This window comes from Eucalyptus grandis, chromosome 4 (genome assembly GCF_016545825.1).
Source record: "Eucalyptus grandis isolate ANBG69807.140 chromosome 4, ASM1654582v1, whole genome shotgun sequence".
In the NCBI taxonomy this organism is placed as follows: Eukaryota; Viridiplantae; Streptophyta; class Magnoliopsida; order Myrtales; family Myrtaceae; genus Eucalyptus; species Eucalyptus grandis.
This window is the reverse complement of record NC_052615.1, coordinates 16,529,346-16,544,515: the sequence shown is the minus strand read 5'-3', so window position 1 is coordinate 16,544,515 and position 15,170 is coordinate 16,529,346. Positions and strand designations below refer to the sequence as shown.

The 15,170-nt window shown below is 38.6% G+C and overlaps 1 protein-coding gene and 1 pseudogene across 1 annotated transcript; both read left to right on the top strand.

The window, feature by feature from the left end:
• Positions 1-11,440: 11,440 nt before the first annotated feature.
• Positions 11,441-12,433, top strand: LOC120292437 (annotated as a pseudogene).
• Positions 12,434-14,151: 1,718 nt separating this feature from the next.
• LOC120292524 (NDR1/HIN1-like protein 2) lies at positions 14,152-14,772 on the top strand. The gene has a single exon (XM_039310752.1). It carries the CDS (start codon positions 14,152-14,154, stop codon positions 14,770-14,772), a length of 621 nt encoding a protein of 206 aa, XP_039166686.1.
• Positions 14,773-15,170: the final 398 nt, after the last annotated feature.

Genomic DNA, 15,170 nt, shown 5'->3' with positions numbered 1-15,170 from the left:
CTGGTAGCAGCTAAACCTCGCCCTCAGAATGATGCGAAATTTTTCTCCGACGTGATAAATGTTTCATGTAGGTTCGGAAGAGAGCCAATGCAAATCATGTAAGATATTGCCTGACTGTGCTATTTGAACACGCTGCATACGTTTAATATAAATTTCATACCAGAGTGAGGATTATTACAATGCAGGAAAAGAAAGATAAGCGTGGTTAATGAGTCAATACTTAATGCGATTTGCTCGAAACAGAAGTTACCGTGTTGCGAGTATTGAGTCCATGTTTGGTGGAGAACAGCCTTGCTCAAGGAAGAATAGCTGCGAATTATTCATTTTTACAGCTTGAAATTTGTTTGTTAGCTAGAGAAGAAATACATTCTCAACGTCCAGAGACCGGTTTAGTGGTCAAACGCTTCATATGATAGGTTTTGTGCTCGAATCAGTGTTTAGGAGCATCTTTTGAGAGACGAAAAGGCCAAGGAATATTTATGCCCTCAGGAAAAAAACAAAGAACTACGCATGGTTCCTTAAAGAGATACATCGTATTTAATTGCCAAATTTCACTATGTGATTCATATCGCTCTACCTGTATTTGATAATAATTAGTGAGACTCCATTTTAAATGTCGTGAACTAAGCTACGTTTGAAAAATGGTGAGATAATTGGAAATACGGAACTTTGGGTAGAAAGGTGGAAAATGATTTATTTTTTATTAGAATGGACAAGAGGGAAATTAAAATGTTAGGTATTTTTCGCAAAGGTGACCGGTTTCATTCCTAGTTTTTGAAATCAGAAGCCGAATTAGGAAGGATTCTTTGAAAATTCTCCTTATGCAAGGGATGATGTATAAATATGGACATGAAAGGATGTGCCATTTGACCATATTGATGAAGAGTTTTCTGGTATTACTTTAAGAGAGTCAACACTTGAAGCGCCGGACTAGGGTTCTTATGGTCTTAGAACTTCACATTTGGCTTAAAATAAGTTCGTACCTGTTAGAACGTGAATAATAAACAATAAAACAAGTAGAAAATGAAAGCTGGCTAAATCTCACAGATCTCTCAATTGCGTACGCACGATATTATTCTATTTCCCCATTAATTATAGCTAGACAAGGTTGCGAACTTCGAGTTTGCATTGATTTGTAGATCCTAAATTGACACACGACTGGCTTTTTTGTCTAGTTTGTGCAGGCTAAAAGCTAGGTTTTGCTTAGCTTTACAAGTTTTCCTCGCAAATGCAGCTGGTCATCGAGTTTGGAGCCCAGAGCACGCTGAATTACGTGTACTATGGATGTTAGTACATCGGTGTGAGTTAATGTCGACGATGACGTAGAATGAAGTGCTAAGTAACTTTTCTTAATGCATTTCTTTGACTAACTAGTGCAGTTCACAAGCAGTCCGCCTGCTATGGCCACAATTGAAGTTTGAGCAACATGTTTATATAATACATTAGAAAGTCACTTGTATTAGGGTAAACGAATTTTTAAATTTGGGTCTAATGTGCGACAGGGACTCTGAACTTTTAAATTTTTTTATTGTGATTCTTGAACTTTAGTTTAGCATGCAATATCGTTATTGAACTTTTGATTTGTTTAATGTGATCCTTAAATTTTGATACATTTTCAATTTAGTCATTAGATTATTTAAATAATTTTAAATGTTCAATGTTGTCCTTGAACTTAAATTAATGAAAAGACAACAGTGGACATCTTAGGGATTATATTGAAAAAATTAAAAATTTAAGGGCAACGTTACATATTGAGCTAAAATTTAAAAACAATATTAAACAAATTTAAAGTTTAAGGACTATAATTTACCTCAGGCCAAAGTTCATGACCCATTTGCATTATTATCCCTTATTAGTTTGAGAAAATATATCCTATTGTATGTGTATCTAAGTGATTGTAATCGATTTTCTTTTGTCAGATTAGAGTGACTAATCAACAGGCGTAGTTTCACAAAGTCAAGTGATAACCATGATTAGAATCTATAGTTTAATACCATAGTGGATTATTATTGTTTCTCTTTCTAAATAGGTAGGAGTGTCATTCTTCCATCCCATCTTGGTTAACTATCATCATGATGATTAACGCATTCTCTTTCTATATAGACAAAAAAAAATTATTCAAAAATTTTAAATCTTATAGCGGCTAATTTAGTCATATAGTTTCAATTTGGGTAATTTAATCCTAAATAACACGTCAATGTAATTCTAAATTTTTTGACGATTTGCCAATTTTTAGATTAATTTTGATCAGAAATTATTGATATGGTGGTCCAGTCGGCGTCAACCGGTCCTACGTGGCATGACTTGCACTAGCGTAGAAGATTTATTGCAATTTTTTTTTTTTAAATTTTTTTGATTTTTTTCTTATTTCCCTCCACTGGTTGCTAGGCATCATGATGCCTAGTGGAGGTTGCCGACTACCGGTGGTAAGGGCGACATGTATCTCTCTTTGACAAAAGAAGTTGGACGGGCCCTATGTTGGCTCCACCATTCAAAAAACCATTGTGCGTGTTACAGTGTGAGGGTTATTATGGTCATTAACACTTATAGTGTTATTATGATCATTAAGTATTATTTAATAATAAAGGTGTGAGACGTGGAAAACCCTAATCAGTTTTCACGTTCTCCTTTCAGTTTTACACGTTCTCCTCGTTCCTTCTTTATCAATTTCTACATCGCTATCTTTTCTTCTCATATATTAATTTCTACATGGTATCAGAGCCACATCAACAAGCATCACTCAACCCAAACACTAGCCCTCCCAAGTCTAGATTTGATGTCAATGAGCATAGTCGGCTCAGATTTGGCTTCGTTGGCTTAGATCCAATGTCGTCCGGCATCACATAGTCTTGTCCATCCATTCAAGATTTGATGTTGGTTGAGCTCACACCACCTTCGTGCAAGCTGATTTGATTGGTGTGGTCCTCTAAGGTTCACTCGTGTGTTCATTGTTCTCAGTTTATTAAAAAAAAAAATTGTAGCAAGTTGCTTGATGGAGATGCTGATCTCGTTCGCCACAAAATTGATGTTGGATGAGGTGGTTTCTGGTTGGGCATAATCTATGTTTTGGGCATTTGTCTTGATGAAATAGGATGAGTTGATTGAAGTATTATGGAGATTTGGATTGTTTGAAACAAATCACGGAAGTTTGTTGAATTGAATTAGTTGGAGGGATTTGAATTTGATTATTGTGCTGAAAGTTCTTGCGTTATATTGGTACACATCAAATTATGGTGGAGAATAGAGGTGTAGTAGCTGATGTTGTGTCTACATATTCTAGTCGTTTGACAAAGAAGAAGTTACAAGGTATCACCAATTTCCAACAATGGAGGAAAATCGTGTTGTTAGTGTTGTTAGTGTTTCTTTTTTTCTTTTTTTTATGCCCAGGGAACTCCGTACAACCGGCAGCCGGCGGGTAAACCCGGGGGCGACACTAGCGGAGGACCCACTACCCCGACATCGCGCTTAAGATCTCGTGCGTCTTCACAATCCGCTGTGGGAGGAAAGTTGATTAGAATGTCGGAGGAGGAATTTGCTAGGTATAATCAACTCCAGATTTCCTAGCCGGTTTCACAGTCCTCCTCCACAGCTACTTTTGTTCAGACAGATAATGCAAAAGCGTGTCTTTCTTCTGCTTCTTGCCCCTGGGTCATTGATTCAAGTGCTATCGATCATATGACTAGAGTCTTAGGTATCTTTTCTGACTTTCATGAGTCTATGTCTAATGTTACATTAGCTGATGGTTCTCTATTTACAGTGAAGGGGATAGACACAATTCCCCTAACATCCTCCATATCTTTATCTTCATCATGTATCTTCCTAGTTTTCTGTTCAACCTTATGTCCTGTCGCCGACTTACCAAAGCATATGATTGTTCCGTAACTTTCTATCTTGATTTCTGTGTTTTTCAAGATTTGAAGACGAGGAAGACGATTGGTAAAGGACATGTATCGGGAGGGCTATACTTGCTTAATGATACTACAAGTGTTGTTTGTTTCTGCTTCCCACATCAGATCCATTGTCGTTTGGGCCACCCATCCTTGGAAAGTTTAAAGAAGTTAGATGCTTGGTTTCAGTCTTTATCTAATCTTAAGTGTGAGTCATGTCAATTTGGCAAATTGCATCGTATTAGTTATCATCCAAGAGTCAATAAACAGGCTTCTCAGCCGTTTGTGTTAGTTCATTCTGATATATGGGGTCCTTGTCCTACTCTTTCTAAGTTGGGTTTCAAGTACTTCGTTACTTTTGTAGATGACTATTCAAGAGCCACTTGGCTCTATCTAATGAAAAGTCGTTCTGAGTTATTTTTTATATTTTGTGCATTTGTTAACGAAGTACATACTCAATTTTCAACTCCGGTTTGTATTCTTTGAAGTGATAATGCTAAAGAATATTTTTCTAATCCTTTTCCTGAATTCATGGCCCAACGGGGCATCCTTCATCAATCTTCTTGTTCGGATACACCACAGCAAAATGGTATTGCCGAATGGAAGAACCATCACTTACTAGAAGTTGCTCGATCATTGATGTTTGAAATGAAGGTTGATAAATCTTTTTGGGCTGATGCTATCATGACCACATGCTATCTTATCAATCGCATGCCATCCTCTCATTCTTAAGGGTGCGACACCACACTCTCTTCTTTTTCCTTCGGAATCCTTGTTTCATTTACCACCTCGTATATTTGGTTGTGTCTACTATATTTGTGACCATCATCCATGGCTTTCCAAACTAGACCCTCGGTCTCTTAAATGCATTTTTTTGTGGGGTATTCTCATACACAAAAGGGATATCGTTGTTATTGTCCTTCTTTGCATAAGTATTTCACCACTACAGATATTTCCTTGTTTGAGTCGACTATTTATTCTGATGAACTAATGGAGCCTCCTACAATGGATGATGATTCCTTTATATATGTCATTATGAAACCCACTTCGGATTCTCCTCTAATCCCTCTACTAGTTCAGCATGTATATAGTAGATGTCATCATCGGCATGTGAAGCCTCTTGCAGATGTACCTTTGCCTATTTCATCTTCTCTATCTTCCAAGTCTAAGGTAAGCCTATCACATATTGATCTTAATATCCCTATTGCTCACCCAAAGGGGTTCGCAGTTGTACCTAAAACCCTATTGCACAATTTGTCATCTATTCTGGTCTGTCTACTTCTTTTCGAGCTAGTCTAGACACTATTGATAAATATGCTACTTCTAAAGTCATTGCTAAAGCATTATCTAGTCAAGGTTGAAGGACAGTTATGGAAGAGGAACTAATGGCACTTGACCAAAACAAGACTTGGGATCTTGTTCCTCTACTTGAAGGAAAAACTACCATTGGATGTAAATGGGTGTTTATTGTTAAGGTTAATGTGGATGATATTGTCATAACTGGAGATGATTCTACAGGGATTGATGAATTGAAATTGCATTTGCAACAATAGTTTCAAACAAAGGATTTGTGACGAATTTAATATTTTTTGGGTATCGAAGTGACATAGGCAAAGAAATGTATCCATATCTCACAACACAAGTATGTTTTGGATTTGCTTAGAGAGACAGGTATGCTAGGAGCAAAACCCCTAGATACACCCATGGAAGCTGGCTCAAAATTAATGGTAGAGGAAGGCGAACTATTGAATGATCCAAAACGGTATCGAAGGCTTGTTGGAAAATTGAATTATCTGACTATCACTCGACTCGATATTTCCTTTTCGTGAGTGTTACGAGTCAATTTATGTCTTCCCCTCGTACCTCTCATTGGGATGATGTAGTCAAAATTTTGAGATACTTGAAGAAAACTCCAAGTTGTGGTCTTTTCTTCGGTGATCACGGTCACAGAAGAGTGGAAGCATTTTCGGATGCTGATTGGCTGGGTCTCTTACATATCATGGTCTTTTCTTCGATTAATGCACTTTTGTGGGAGGAAACCTAGTATCTTGGAAGAGTAAGAAGCAAAGTGTTGTGGCTAGATCCATTGTAGAATCAGAATATAGAGCTATGGCTCAAGCTACTTGTGAATTAATTTGGATACGTCAACTATTAGTTGAACTTAGATTCGAAGATCCTGCGCTAATGAAGCTGTGGTGTGATAATTAGGCAGCAATCCATATTGCTTCAAATCCAGTATTCCATGAGCGTACCAAGCATATTGAAGTTGATTGTTACTTTATCTGTGAGAAGCTTTAGGCTGGAGTTATTTCTACTAGTCATGTTAGGACTAGTGAGCAATTAGCTGATATTTTCACTAAGTCTTTAAGGAGTAGTAAGGTTGAGTATATTTGTAACAGGCTGGGCATGCTTAATATCTATACTCCAGCTTGAGAGGGAGTGTTACAGTGTGAGGGTTATTATGGTCATTAAGTATTATTTAATAATAAAAGTGTCAGACGTGGAAAACCCTAATCATTTTTCATGTTCTCCTCCTTTCAGTTTTACACATTCTCCTCGTTCCTTCTTTATCAATTTCTACATCGCTCTCTTTTCTTCTTCTATATTAATTTCTACAGTGTGTAACAATTGGACTCGAAAATCTTTAACATAAGATAAGGATTACCCTCTCCTTTAGTCACTACCTCGCTAGACCACTATGTTCTTTTTGAAAAGCCGTAGTGCCGCCATCAACTCGGGAGCCGTGGTGTGCGAGACCAGCGACGCCATTGCCAACCATTGACTCCCGGTGTGTCAGTGGTCTCATCTTTGCTCCTCCTCTCTCGGATCCGTTGCTCTCTCTCCATCCCACCAGAGGTTCGCCTCTCTCTCTCTCCCTCCATCCCTCCCTCCCTCCTTGTTGCCTCTGGTGACCCGTTCCTCTGTGGATCAAATGCAAGCTAGCTGCCTGAGCTCGTCGAGGCGTTGCTTGGAAGAGATGGACCTGGAGTGGAGCTCGCCTTAGTTGGGAGAAGAGACAAGTCGTCGTCATCCTGGAGATTCAGAGATCTCTTCCTAAGCTTATACAGCTAACACCCTTCTCCAATTCGGCTGGCCTAAGCAATTGTAATTTGTTATAGGGTTTCAGGCCTATTTTTGTGGAAATTAACGTAAGATTTTATTGATTTATGGAAACTAATGTAAGATTTTATTGATACACTTTGGGTTGTTTCTCTTAATAAGCATGAAGTTAGGCAGCCTTCGAACTATCCAGATTAAATCTTCACTCAATTTTTGTCACACGTACACTTATTTAGTGACCGTGCAAATTAGGAAAAGAAAACCTCTCTCTCTCTCTCCCCACACCATATCCACAGTGCTTGACCTAAAAGATTAATTTTTTCAAGGTCAGCAAATAATCAGTCACGGAGATGATTGACCGAGATATAGTTTACAAGGGAGTCATGATTTCAGGGAATTGAACTATACGACGGATCGAAGTCCTTCCCGAGATTATTTTATATATAAAATTAGGGAAGATCAATTGTAGATTTACTGAATATTTGCTTTCTGCTTCTCAGTTAGCATAATATTTGGTTTATCTCACATAAGTAGTTAGAGATAATCCTTTTCTGATCTGTTAAGCATTATCTTGCACATATATTTGCACTATAGGATGACTAACACAAACAAGTTACGAATTCTCACATGGAATTAATGTTGGGAGATTAAAACATACCAAACAATCTGTCTCTTGTTTGCGATATGGTCAAGGAAGCATCTGCTAAAAAAGGTGATTGACCTTTCTCGCAGTATTATCTCAATTCCTCAGCCAATCCCAGTAACGTACTTGTCTTGTGTGTGCTGACTTGGGACAAGCTACACAACATGGTTGAAGCAACAACATGCGCATTGCGGACGAAATACAAACTCGAGCTTATCATTGGATCACTAGAGAAGCCTGATCCGAGGAGACTCGAGTTTACTGTCTGGGGCATTTGTAATTCCATGTTGTGAATTTTCAATTCCCTTGACAAATGTCTATAGGAAAGCATGGCATACACAAAAGAAGCAAGAATAATGCGGGACGAGCTAAAGGAGAGATCACCCGAGGGAACAGACCTCGCATTCACTGGATCAAAATCGAGATTAGGTTGCTTCAGCAAGGTGGACTCTCAGTTGTGGAACATTACACAAAGTGGAAGGTCTTAGGGGATAAACTTGATGACTATGATGTCGTCCATGTACCTCTGTTGTAGCCATGAAGTATGCAGAGAAGAAAGATGTGGAGAAGATCCACAAGTTTCATATCGGCCTAAACATTGAGAATGTCCATTCTCAAGTTTTCAACGTCAGGTTACTCCCGTCCCTTGACAAAGTTAATTCTACAATCACACAGGAGGAGTGCCAACAATCAATTGCCCGAGGGAAGGAAGAGAAGATCGAGAGTGCTGCTCTCTCGATCGGAAGAGCAGCCCCTAGGAAGGCATTGTTCGGGAAACTTAAATGTGACTATTGTGGGACGGTCGGGCAAGAGAAGAGTAATATCAGGAGTCGATGCCAAAAAATATGTGATCGCAATCAAGAAGGTCCTCAAGGAATCGAGACAACGAAAACAATGAGTTGGGATCAATATTAGCATTTGATTAGTTTGTTCAGCAATGAAACCGTCCACTTCGAATGATCAACTCATAGGTGAGGTGCATCGGTTTAATCATCTTTCCATAAATTGAATTATCGATAGTGTCATCTCTCAATATTGACATGGTGGCTCTTGCTTCTAAATCAATGGTGAAACATCACGGATGCATATCCTATATGAACTTCAATGGAAATGTGACTCACACCATAAAATTGCAATTTTTATTTTGGGCTTGATTTTGTTTTGCACACTGTGGCAATCTTAAGTGCAATCTTGTAAGATTGAGTTTGTATTTGCAATGCTCATTCTTCTTTTCTCAGTTGTCAAAAGGTGGTCCTAGCCTTGACACTCATTCAGCTTTTCCAGCGATCAAGGGACAAAAGATTGACATCTGGCATCATCGATTAGGGTAGCATCATGATAAGTTTTGAATTTGATCACCGATATTGAGATAAATAAAAAAGCCCAATGTGTTATATATGTTGTCGTGCGACAACAATGTACTTAATTTCCTTTAAGCAATGACAAAGCCGGTGGAATTTTTTATTTGTAACATTTTGATGTTTGGGGGCCGTTCAAATAGGGAATCTCTCGGGTACACATTACTTTTTTAGCTATTGTCGATGTTTATAGTCAAGCAATTCAGGTGTATTTGATGAAAAGAATCGAAGGTGTACCACATCTGTGTCAATTTCCATCATTGGATAAAATCCAATTTGGTCAAGTAATTCAAACGATTTGGAGTGATAATGGCTCGATTTTTTTTTTTTAATAATTCAATGAAGGATTTTTTCCCCAAAAAAGTGGAGTCATCTATAGGTGCACGAGAAAACCATGAGGCAAGGTTGTGACAGCCTGGCAAGCAGTAGAGAAAGCACGTTATATGATCCAAATGAAGACCCCAACTCCTCAGTTCACTCTATTGATTTCTATAGGTACTAACTATTCCATCGAGAAGTTTATTTATTTATGAATGATTTACTGGAGCTACACAATGCTTTTTTAGCCGTTGTTGATTCTAATACCGAGCCCAAGAATTATAGGAGGCAATTTCAAATCATTTGCGGAGATAACCAACAACGACATAAAGTAAGGCACTCAAGGATGATTTGGACTTGGACTCTGGCCACTTTGCTGGAGGGTCAGAGACCCACAGGGTATAGGTGGGTTTACAAATCCAAGTGTCAAGATGATATTATTGAGTGATGTAAAGCTCATTTTGCCATAAAGGGATTCACTCAAGAAGAGGGCTTTGACTTCCATAAAACCTTCGCGCCAGCAGCTAATCCAGTCATTAGACAATGACTTCTTATTGTATTGGCTCGTAATTGGATGTATCAGAAGGATGTCAAGAATGCATTTCTATATGGTAATTTGAATGAGACCATTTATATGAAGTTTCCATTAAGTTTCACAACAATGAGTTGAAATGGTGTCTATTGACTATGGAAGTCCTTATATGGTCTTTGAAAGGCATCTAAAAATTGGACTTCAAAATTTTCTAATGCATTGAGAGAATATGGTTTTGATCAATCATTAGCCGATTACACGTAGTCACCTACTCTCATGGCAATACTTTTCTATTGTGTTAGTGTATGTTAACGATCTCATCTTGATGCGCAAAATAACTCACAGTAATGTGCAGAGCTCAAATTATAACTTGATAAATCTTTTCATATCAAGGACCTTGGGCAATTAAAGTATTTTTAAAAATTAAAGTGTAGTGGACGGTTGTGCTAGAGAAAGTATGCACTTGAATCTTATTTGAGTACAACATATTGGCAGCTAAACTAAGGACTTTCCCAAAAGAGCAACCGCGTGGATGTCTACTTGGATGTCTACTTTATCTTACTATCACTCGTCTTGAATTACATTATTCAATCCAAATACTTTCCCAGTTCATGTAGGAACCGAAGGAGTAGCACTGGGAAGCCGTTATATAACCCTTCCCAATATCTCAAGAAAACCCTAGGGGGTACGTTATCGGCTCCGCCTTCACTTTGCTGGAGTGCCTTTTGTGACTTTGATTAGGCAAGTGCCTCAATTAATAGGCGATTACTTCCTGATTACTTTGTCATGTTTGGTGGTTGTCCAATGTCTTGGAGAACAAGCAAACCCACAGTTTGTCGGTCCTTTACTAAAGCTGAAAATTGTATTATGGCAATTGTCACCAGTAAATTGATTTGGTTGTGGAGTTTATTCGCCTTTCTCAAGGTATTGCACGATAAATTGATGAGTCTATATTGGAATAGCCAAACTGCTTTATAAATCTTGGCAAACATATTATTTCACTAACGAACAAAGTAAATCGAGATTAATATATACAACTTGGGCATTCATACCTCTAATCTTCAACAAACTGACATTTTTACCAAGTAAGTTGGGTATGACCTTCGTGCGCCAACTTGAGGGGGAGTATTAGGTGAGATTAATGGAACATTTACTAAATATTCGATTTCTGCTTTTCAGTTAGCATAATCATTGGTTTGGCTCTTATAATCGGCTAGAGATAATTGATAGATTTTATTTTTTATGATATGTTAAGCATTATTTTGTATATGAATTGGCACCCTATGATGGGTAATACAAGCAAATTAAGAATTCTCTTTTTTATTGATATAAGTGTGTGTTTATATATACATATATCATGTATGTGATTTGTTTAGCCATAAAGTAGAATCTAGGTATCAACTCACGCGAAAAAGGGCCAAGGGATATGTGCACATGGTTGGTTAGATTCCTAATGGTAAAAGCACCCTTTTATTATTGGTTGCCGCAGACAACGATGGAGTGCTCAACACAAAAGTAGCATCTCCCTTGCTTGCTCAGCTACACAACTACAGTATCGATCCTTCGTGTCGTAGATAACATGCACAACATTTGATACCATAGTCTTATTCCTTTCTTTCTCCAATCAAAAAACCCTCCTGGAAATTCTCTTCACCATTGTCTACATAATCATCAACGATCACTCTCGATCGCTAGTCTCTCGAGCTCAGACCACAAAAGAAAACGAAAAGGAAACAAAAGGGGACGATGTCGGACCCTAACCGGATACCGATTATCTCTGCACACCCGCCGGAGAAGGTGCAGAAGCCTGTGAAGCCCCACCACACGCCGCGGTATTACGTGCACCGCGTCAAGGAGAGCCTCGCCACCCGGGTCTCCAAGATCGTGTGCGCCATTTTCTTGACCCTCCTCATCCTAGGCATCATCACGTTCATCCTGTGGCTGAGCTCTCCGCCCGCACAGGCCCCGGGTCTTCATCCACGACTTCTCGGTCCCGGCCTGAGCCAAGCGAACGGGTTCGAGAACGCGGAGCTAGGGTTCAATATCACGCTCCGGAACTCGAACCAGCACATCTCGATCGACTACGATGCATTGGACGGATCGGTTTTTTACAAGGATCAAAAGATCGGGTCGAAGTCGTTGTTTTCGGGGGTACATCAGGACCCCAAGACCACAACGACTGTTACCGACGTGATGAGTGGGGCCACGTTGACCGTGACCAGTCAGCGCTGGATGGAGTTCTTGGGCGATCGTGCGGCGGGGAGCGTGACTTTCCGGATGGAACTGACGTCGGCCATCCGATTCAAGGTGTCGACGTGGGAGAGCAAGCGCCATCGGATGCACGCCAGCTGTACGGTGGCTGTGGGACCCGATGGGAACATCTTGCTTGCTTCCAAGGACAAGAGGTGCCCGGTTTATTTCACTTGATTGGCTCTTGCTAGCTTTTCTTCCAAGTCATAATTGGGTTCGCTGCCTCATTTGATAATTCATTGGTAACTTTGTAATTGAGTTTTCCTGATTAAGAAGCATATGTACAATTTGTGTATCATTTCTTTTCGTGAATCTATGAGGGAATTTGTCTTTGCAATTATTCAATATGAAATTGCTACCGAGATGGCGAGAAAAAAAAAAGTAATTGGGAATTGCAGGAAGTACGATGATATGCATTAAACTTCGAACCCAAGTGACTTGCAGATGTCATACCTTTCTGTCAAAAAGGTGACATCTTATGCGAAGTATCAGATTTGGACAAATGTTGCTCAGTAAGAGCACAATTCTATTGTTCGGTGCCCCCAAAAAAGAATCAGATTTTTTTCGTGCTAATGAATTTCAATAAACTTCAACAAATGCAAAAGAAAAATAACTGTTGGTAAAAGAATGACTGTCAAATATTGTTCAGGAAACTTGTTGGTAACTTATGAAATTTTCATAAATTTATCAACATTTTTTTGCCGTAGTTTTCAAATTATTTTGCAACGGGGATATTAGATAGAAGCTAATTGAGGGATAGAAGCTAGTTGAAAGTAAATTAATCATGGGCATATCAATTTGATATATTTAATAACACGAATTAAGTTTGGGATAAATGTGATTATTGTGTACCAGTTTGAGATTTTTTGTGACACAAAAATTAATTTGGGATAAATATGGTATGAGTATATCAATTTGGGATTTTTTGGTGGTATTAAACCAAAGTCATAACGCAGTTGATGAATTTAACTGCCATGGGAGACAAATAAAAGTTGGAAAACAATAAGAAAAGTCGATAAAAAAAGATAAATGAAAATCTGCAAGTAGTTAAAATGAGAATTCTGCGTGTAATTAAAATGAGAATTGGAAGCACAAAATTATTTAATAATTCAATCGAATTAAAAACCGGTAAGTTACTTAAATAAATATTAATAAATTGATATAATAGTCAATAAATATAAAGCTTTAGTAAGAAAAACAAATAAAAGTTACCAGATAATAGAAGAGTATAATCTGTTGTAAATTACCAACGAACAATCTGGAAATCAAGGGACAGGTAACTTTTCTTAGCAATATTTTTTTCGATACATACAAATTCTTTCAGAATTCTACCGGCAAGAAGAAAAGAAAAATAAATTCATTTTTTCAAAACAAATGCGTATACTCGTCCCTAGAAAGATGAATTAGATAATCAGCCGTGGGATGATCGCACAGTTATGCAGTACAACCGCTAAGGTGGTGAAATCAGAGAACAGAATCAGAGAACAGCACGACAGATTTGAGCTCTTCTTGTAAGCTTTTAGATGCAGGAAGTAAAAGTGCTTATGAAGTTATAATGTGAGGTCTGACTGATTTGCCACCTTACGACTTAAAATTCATGTGATGAACTCTCTTAATTGCAATCTAAAAGTGTTACGACTTTTATACAAAAATTCTCGTTAGGTCCACTGTCGGTGTAAAAATTCAATGTTAGAGGAGTCACATGTGCTTTCAAGGTTAGCTTTTCAATCAAATTATTCTGAGATGTTCACCATTCAACTGTGAATACGGTGAAGAATTTTTTGCATTGATATTGGACCTGATAAATCCTTTACATAATCCATTCCGGGATAGTCGCAATGTGGAATCACATTTATGATGTGCTGACTTTGAAGAAAACAAAAACTCTATCACGCTAACCCAACAAGCTCCTAAAGAGGAAAAGCGTCTTCATGCTTGAGAAGAAAAGCATATGTTCCACTAATACTTTAATGAACTTGGCTTATACCCTAGGCAAAAAAGAGATTCCACAGAAATATTATGCTGGCACTTCATCTTGTTCACCTCCTTTTTCTCTCACAAATCTATTTCTCTCAATAACATAATCGTCTTCATCAACCCAAAATGCCATCGCCTTGCCCTAATTTTACTGACGAAATCTTCACCTCCGAGGCGAGGAGCCTCTGTGTATCGCTGCTTCGGTTCTTCTCTGCCTTGGCCATCCTTGCTTTTTGCATATGGCTAAGCCTACATCCCAATCAGCCTTCCTTCACGGTGGTGGACCTCTCCGTTCCGACCTCGAACAACATTCAGAACGGCTCGAGTTCGTTGACGTACGAGCTTGAGATTCAGAATTCGAACTCTGGGGTCTACTATGACGACATTCTCGTGACGTTCTTTTTCGGGCAAGATCCAGTTGCCGATGATGTGATATCTTCGTTCTACCAAGGGAAGGACAAGACTCATCACGTGAGACAAGACGCGAAGGCGAAAAATACGCAGATTTGGAGTGGCGTTGCTCGTGCGGTGGCGAACGCGACGGCCCAGTTGAAGGTGAGTCTAGCAACTCAGGTTCGATATAAAACGTGGGGTAAGAAGAGCAAACATCATGGGTTGAACTTAGAAGGCGTTGTGCCCGTTGGTTCTGATGGGAAAATTTCAGGCAAGAAGAAGAACAAGAAAATTAAGCTACATCATGCTTCCGGCAAGAGGAAAGCGTTCAAGAAGCATCACTATAAAGTTTGATAATTGGGGAATTATCTTTATGAGCCTATGAATTGTCCAGTTATTGTAGAATGCAAAATGTGCTCTTAATTCAATGGTTTATAATGTTCTGTTCAATTTTCTTCCTCCATTTGTTTGCAGAATTCGAAGGCAAAAATTCAAATATATCGGGAGTTATTTTGTGTCTCGAAATTTTTTTTATAAGTAAAAGGGTCCTTAGTTCTCATGTTAGCAACAGAGAGGAGCATGATTAATCTGGTGATACCACGCCAAATAGGACGCGATTGGATGAGCTTCCTAGCGTTCAGAAAATAAAAGTTCAAAAGGCAACCTCCGAAATAGGAATCATGCATTCAGTAAATTTATTGGCTTTGCCTTTTTGATTAGGGTGTGATACTCGGTCTATAATATCAGTTCAG

Bases quoted from the DNA above. Each gene is read 5' to 3' on its own strand.
- LOC120292524 (XM_039310752.1), top strand. From the start codon at position 14,152: ATGCCATCGCCTTGCCCTAATTTTACTGACGAAATCTTCACCTCCGAG.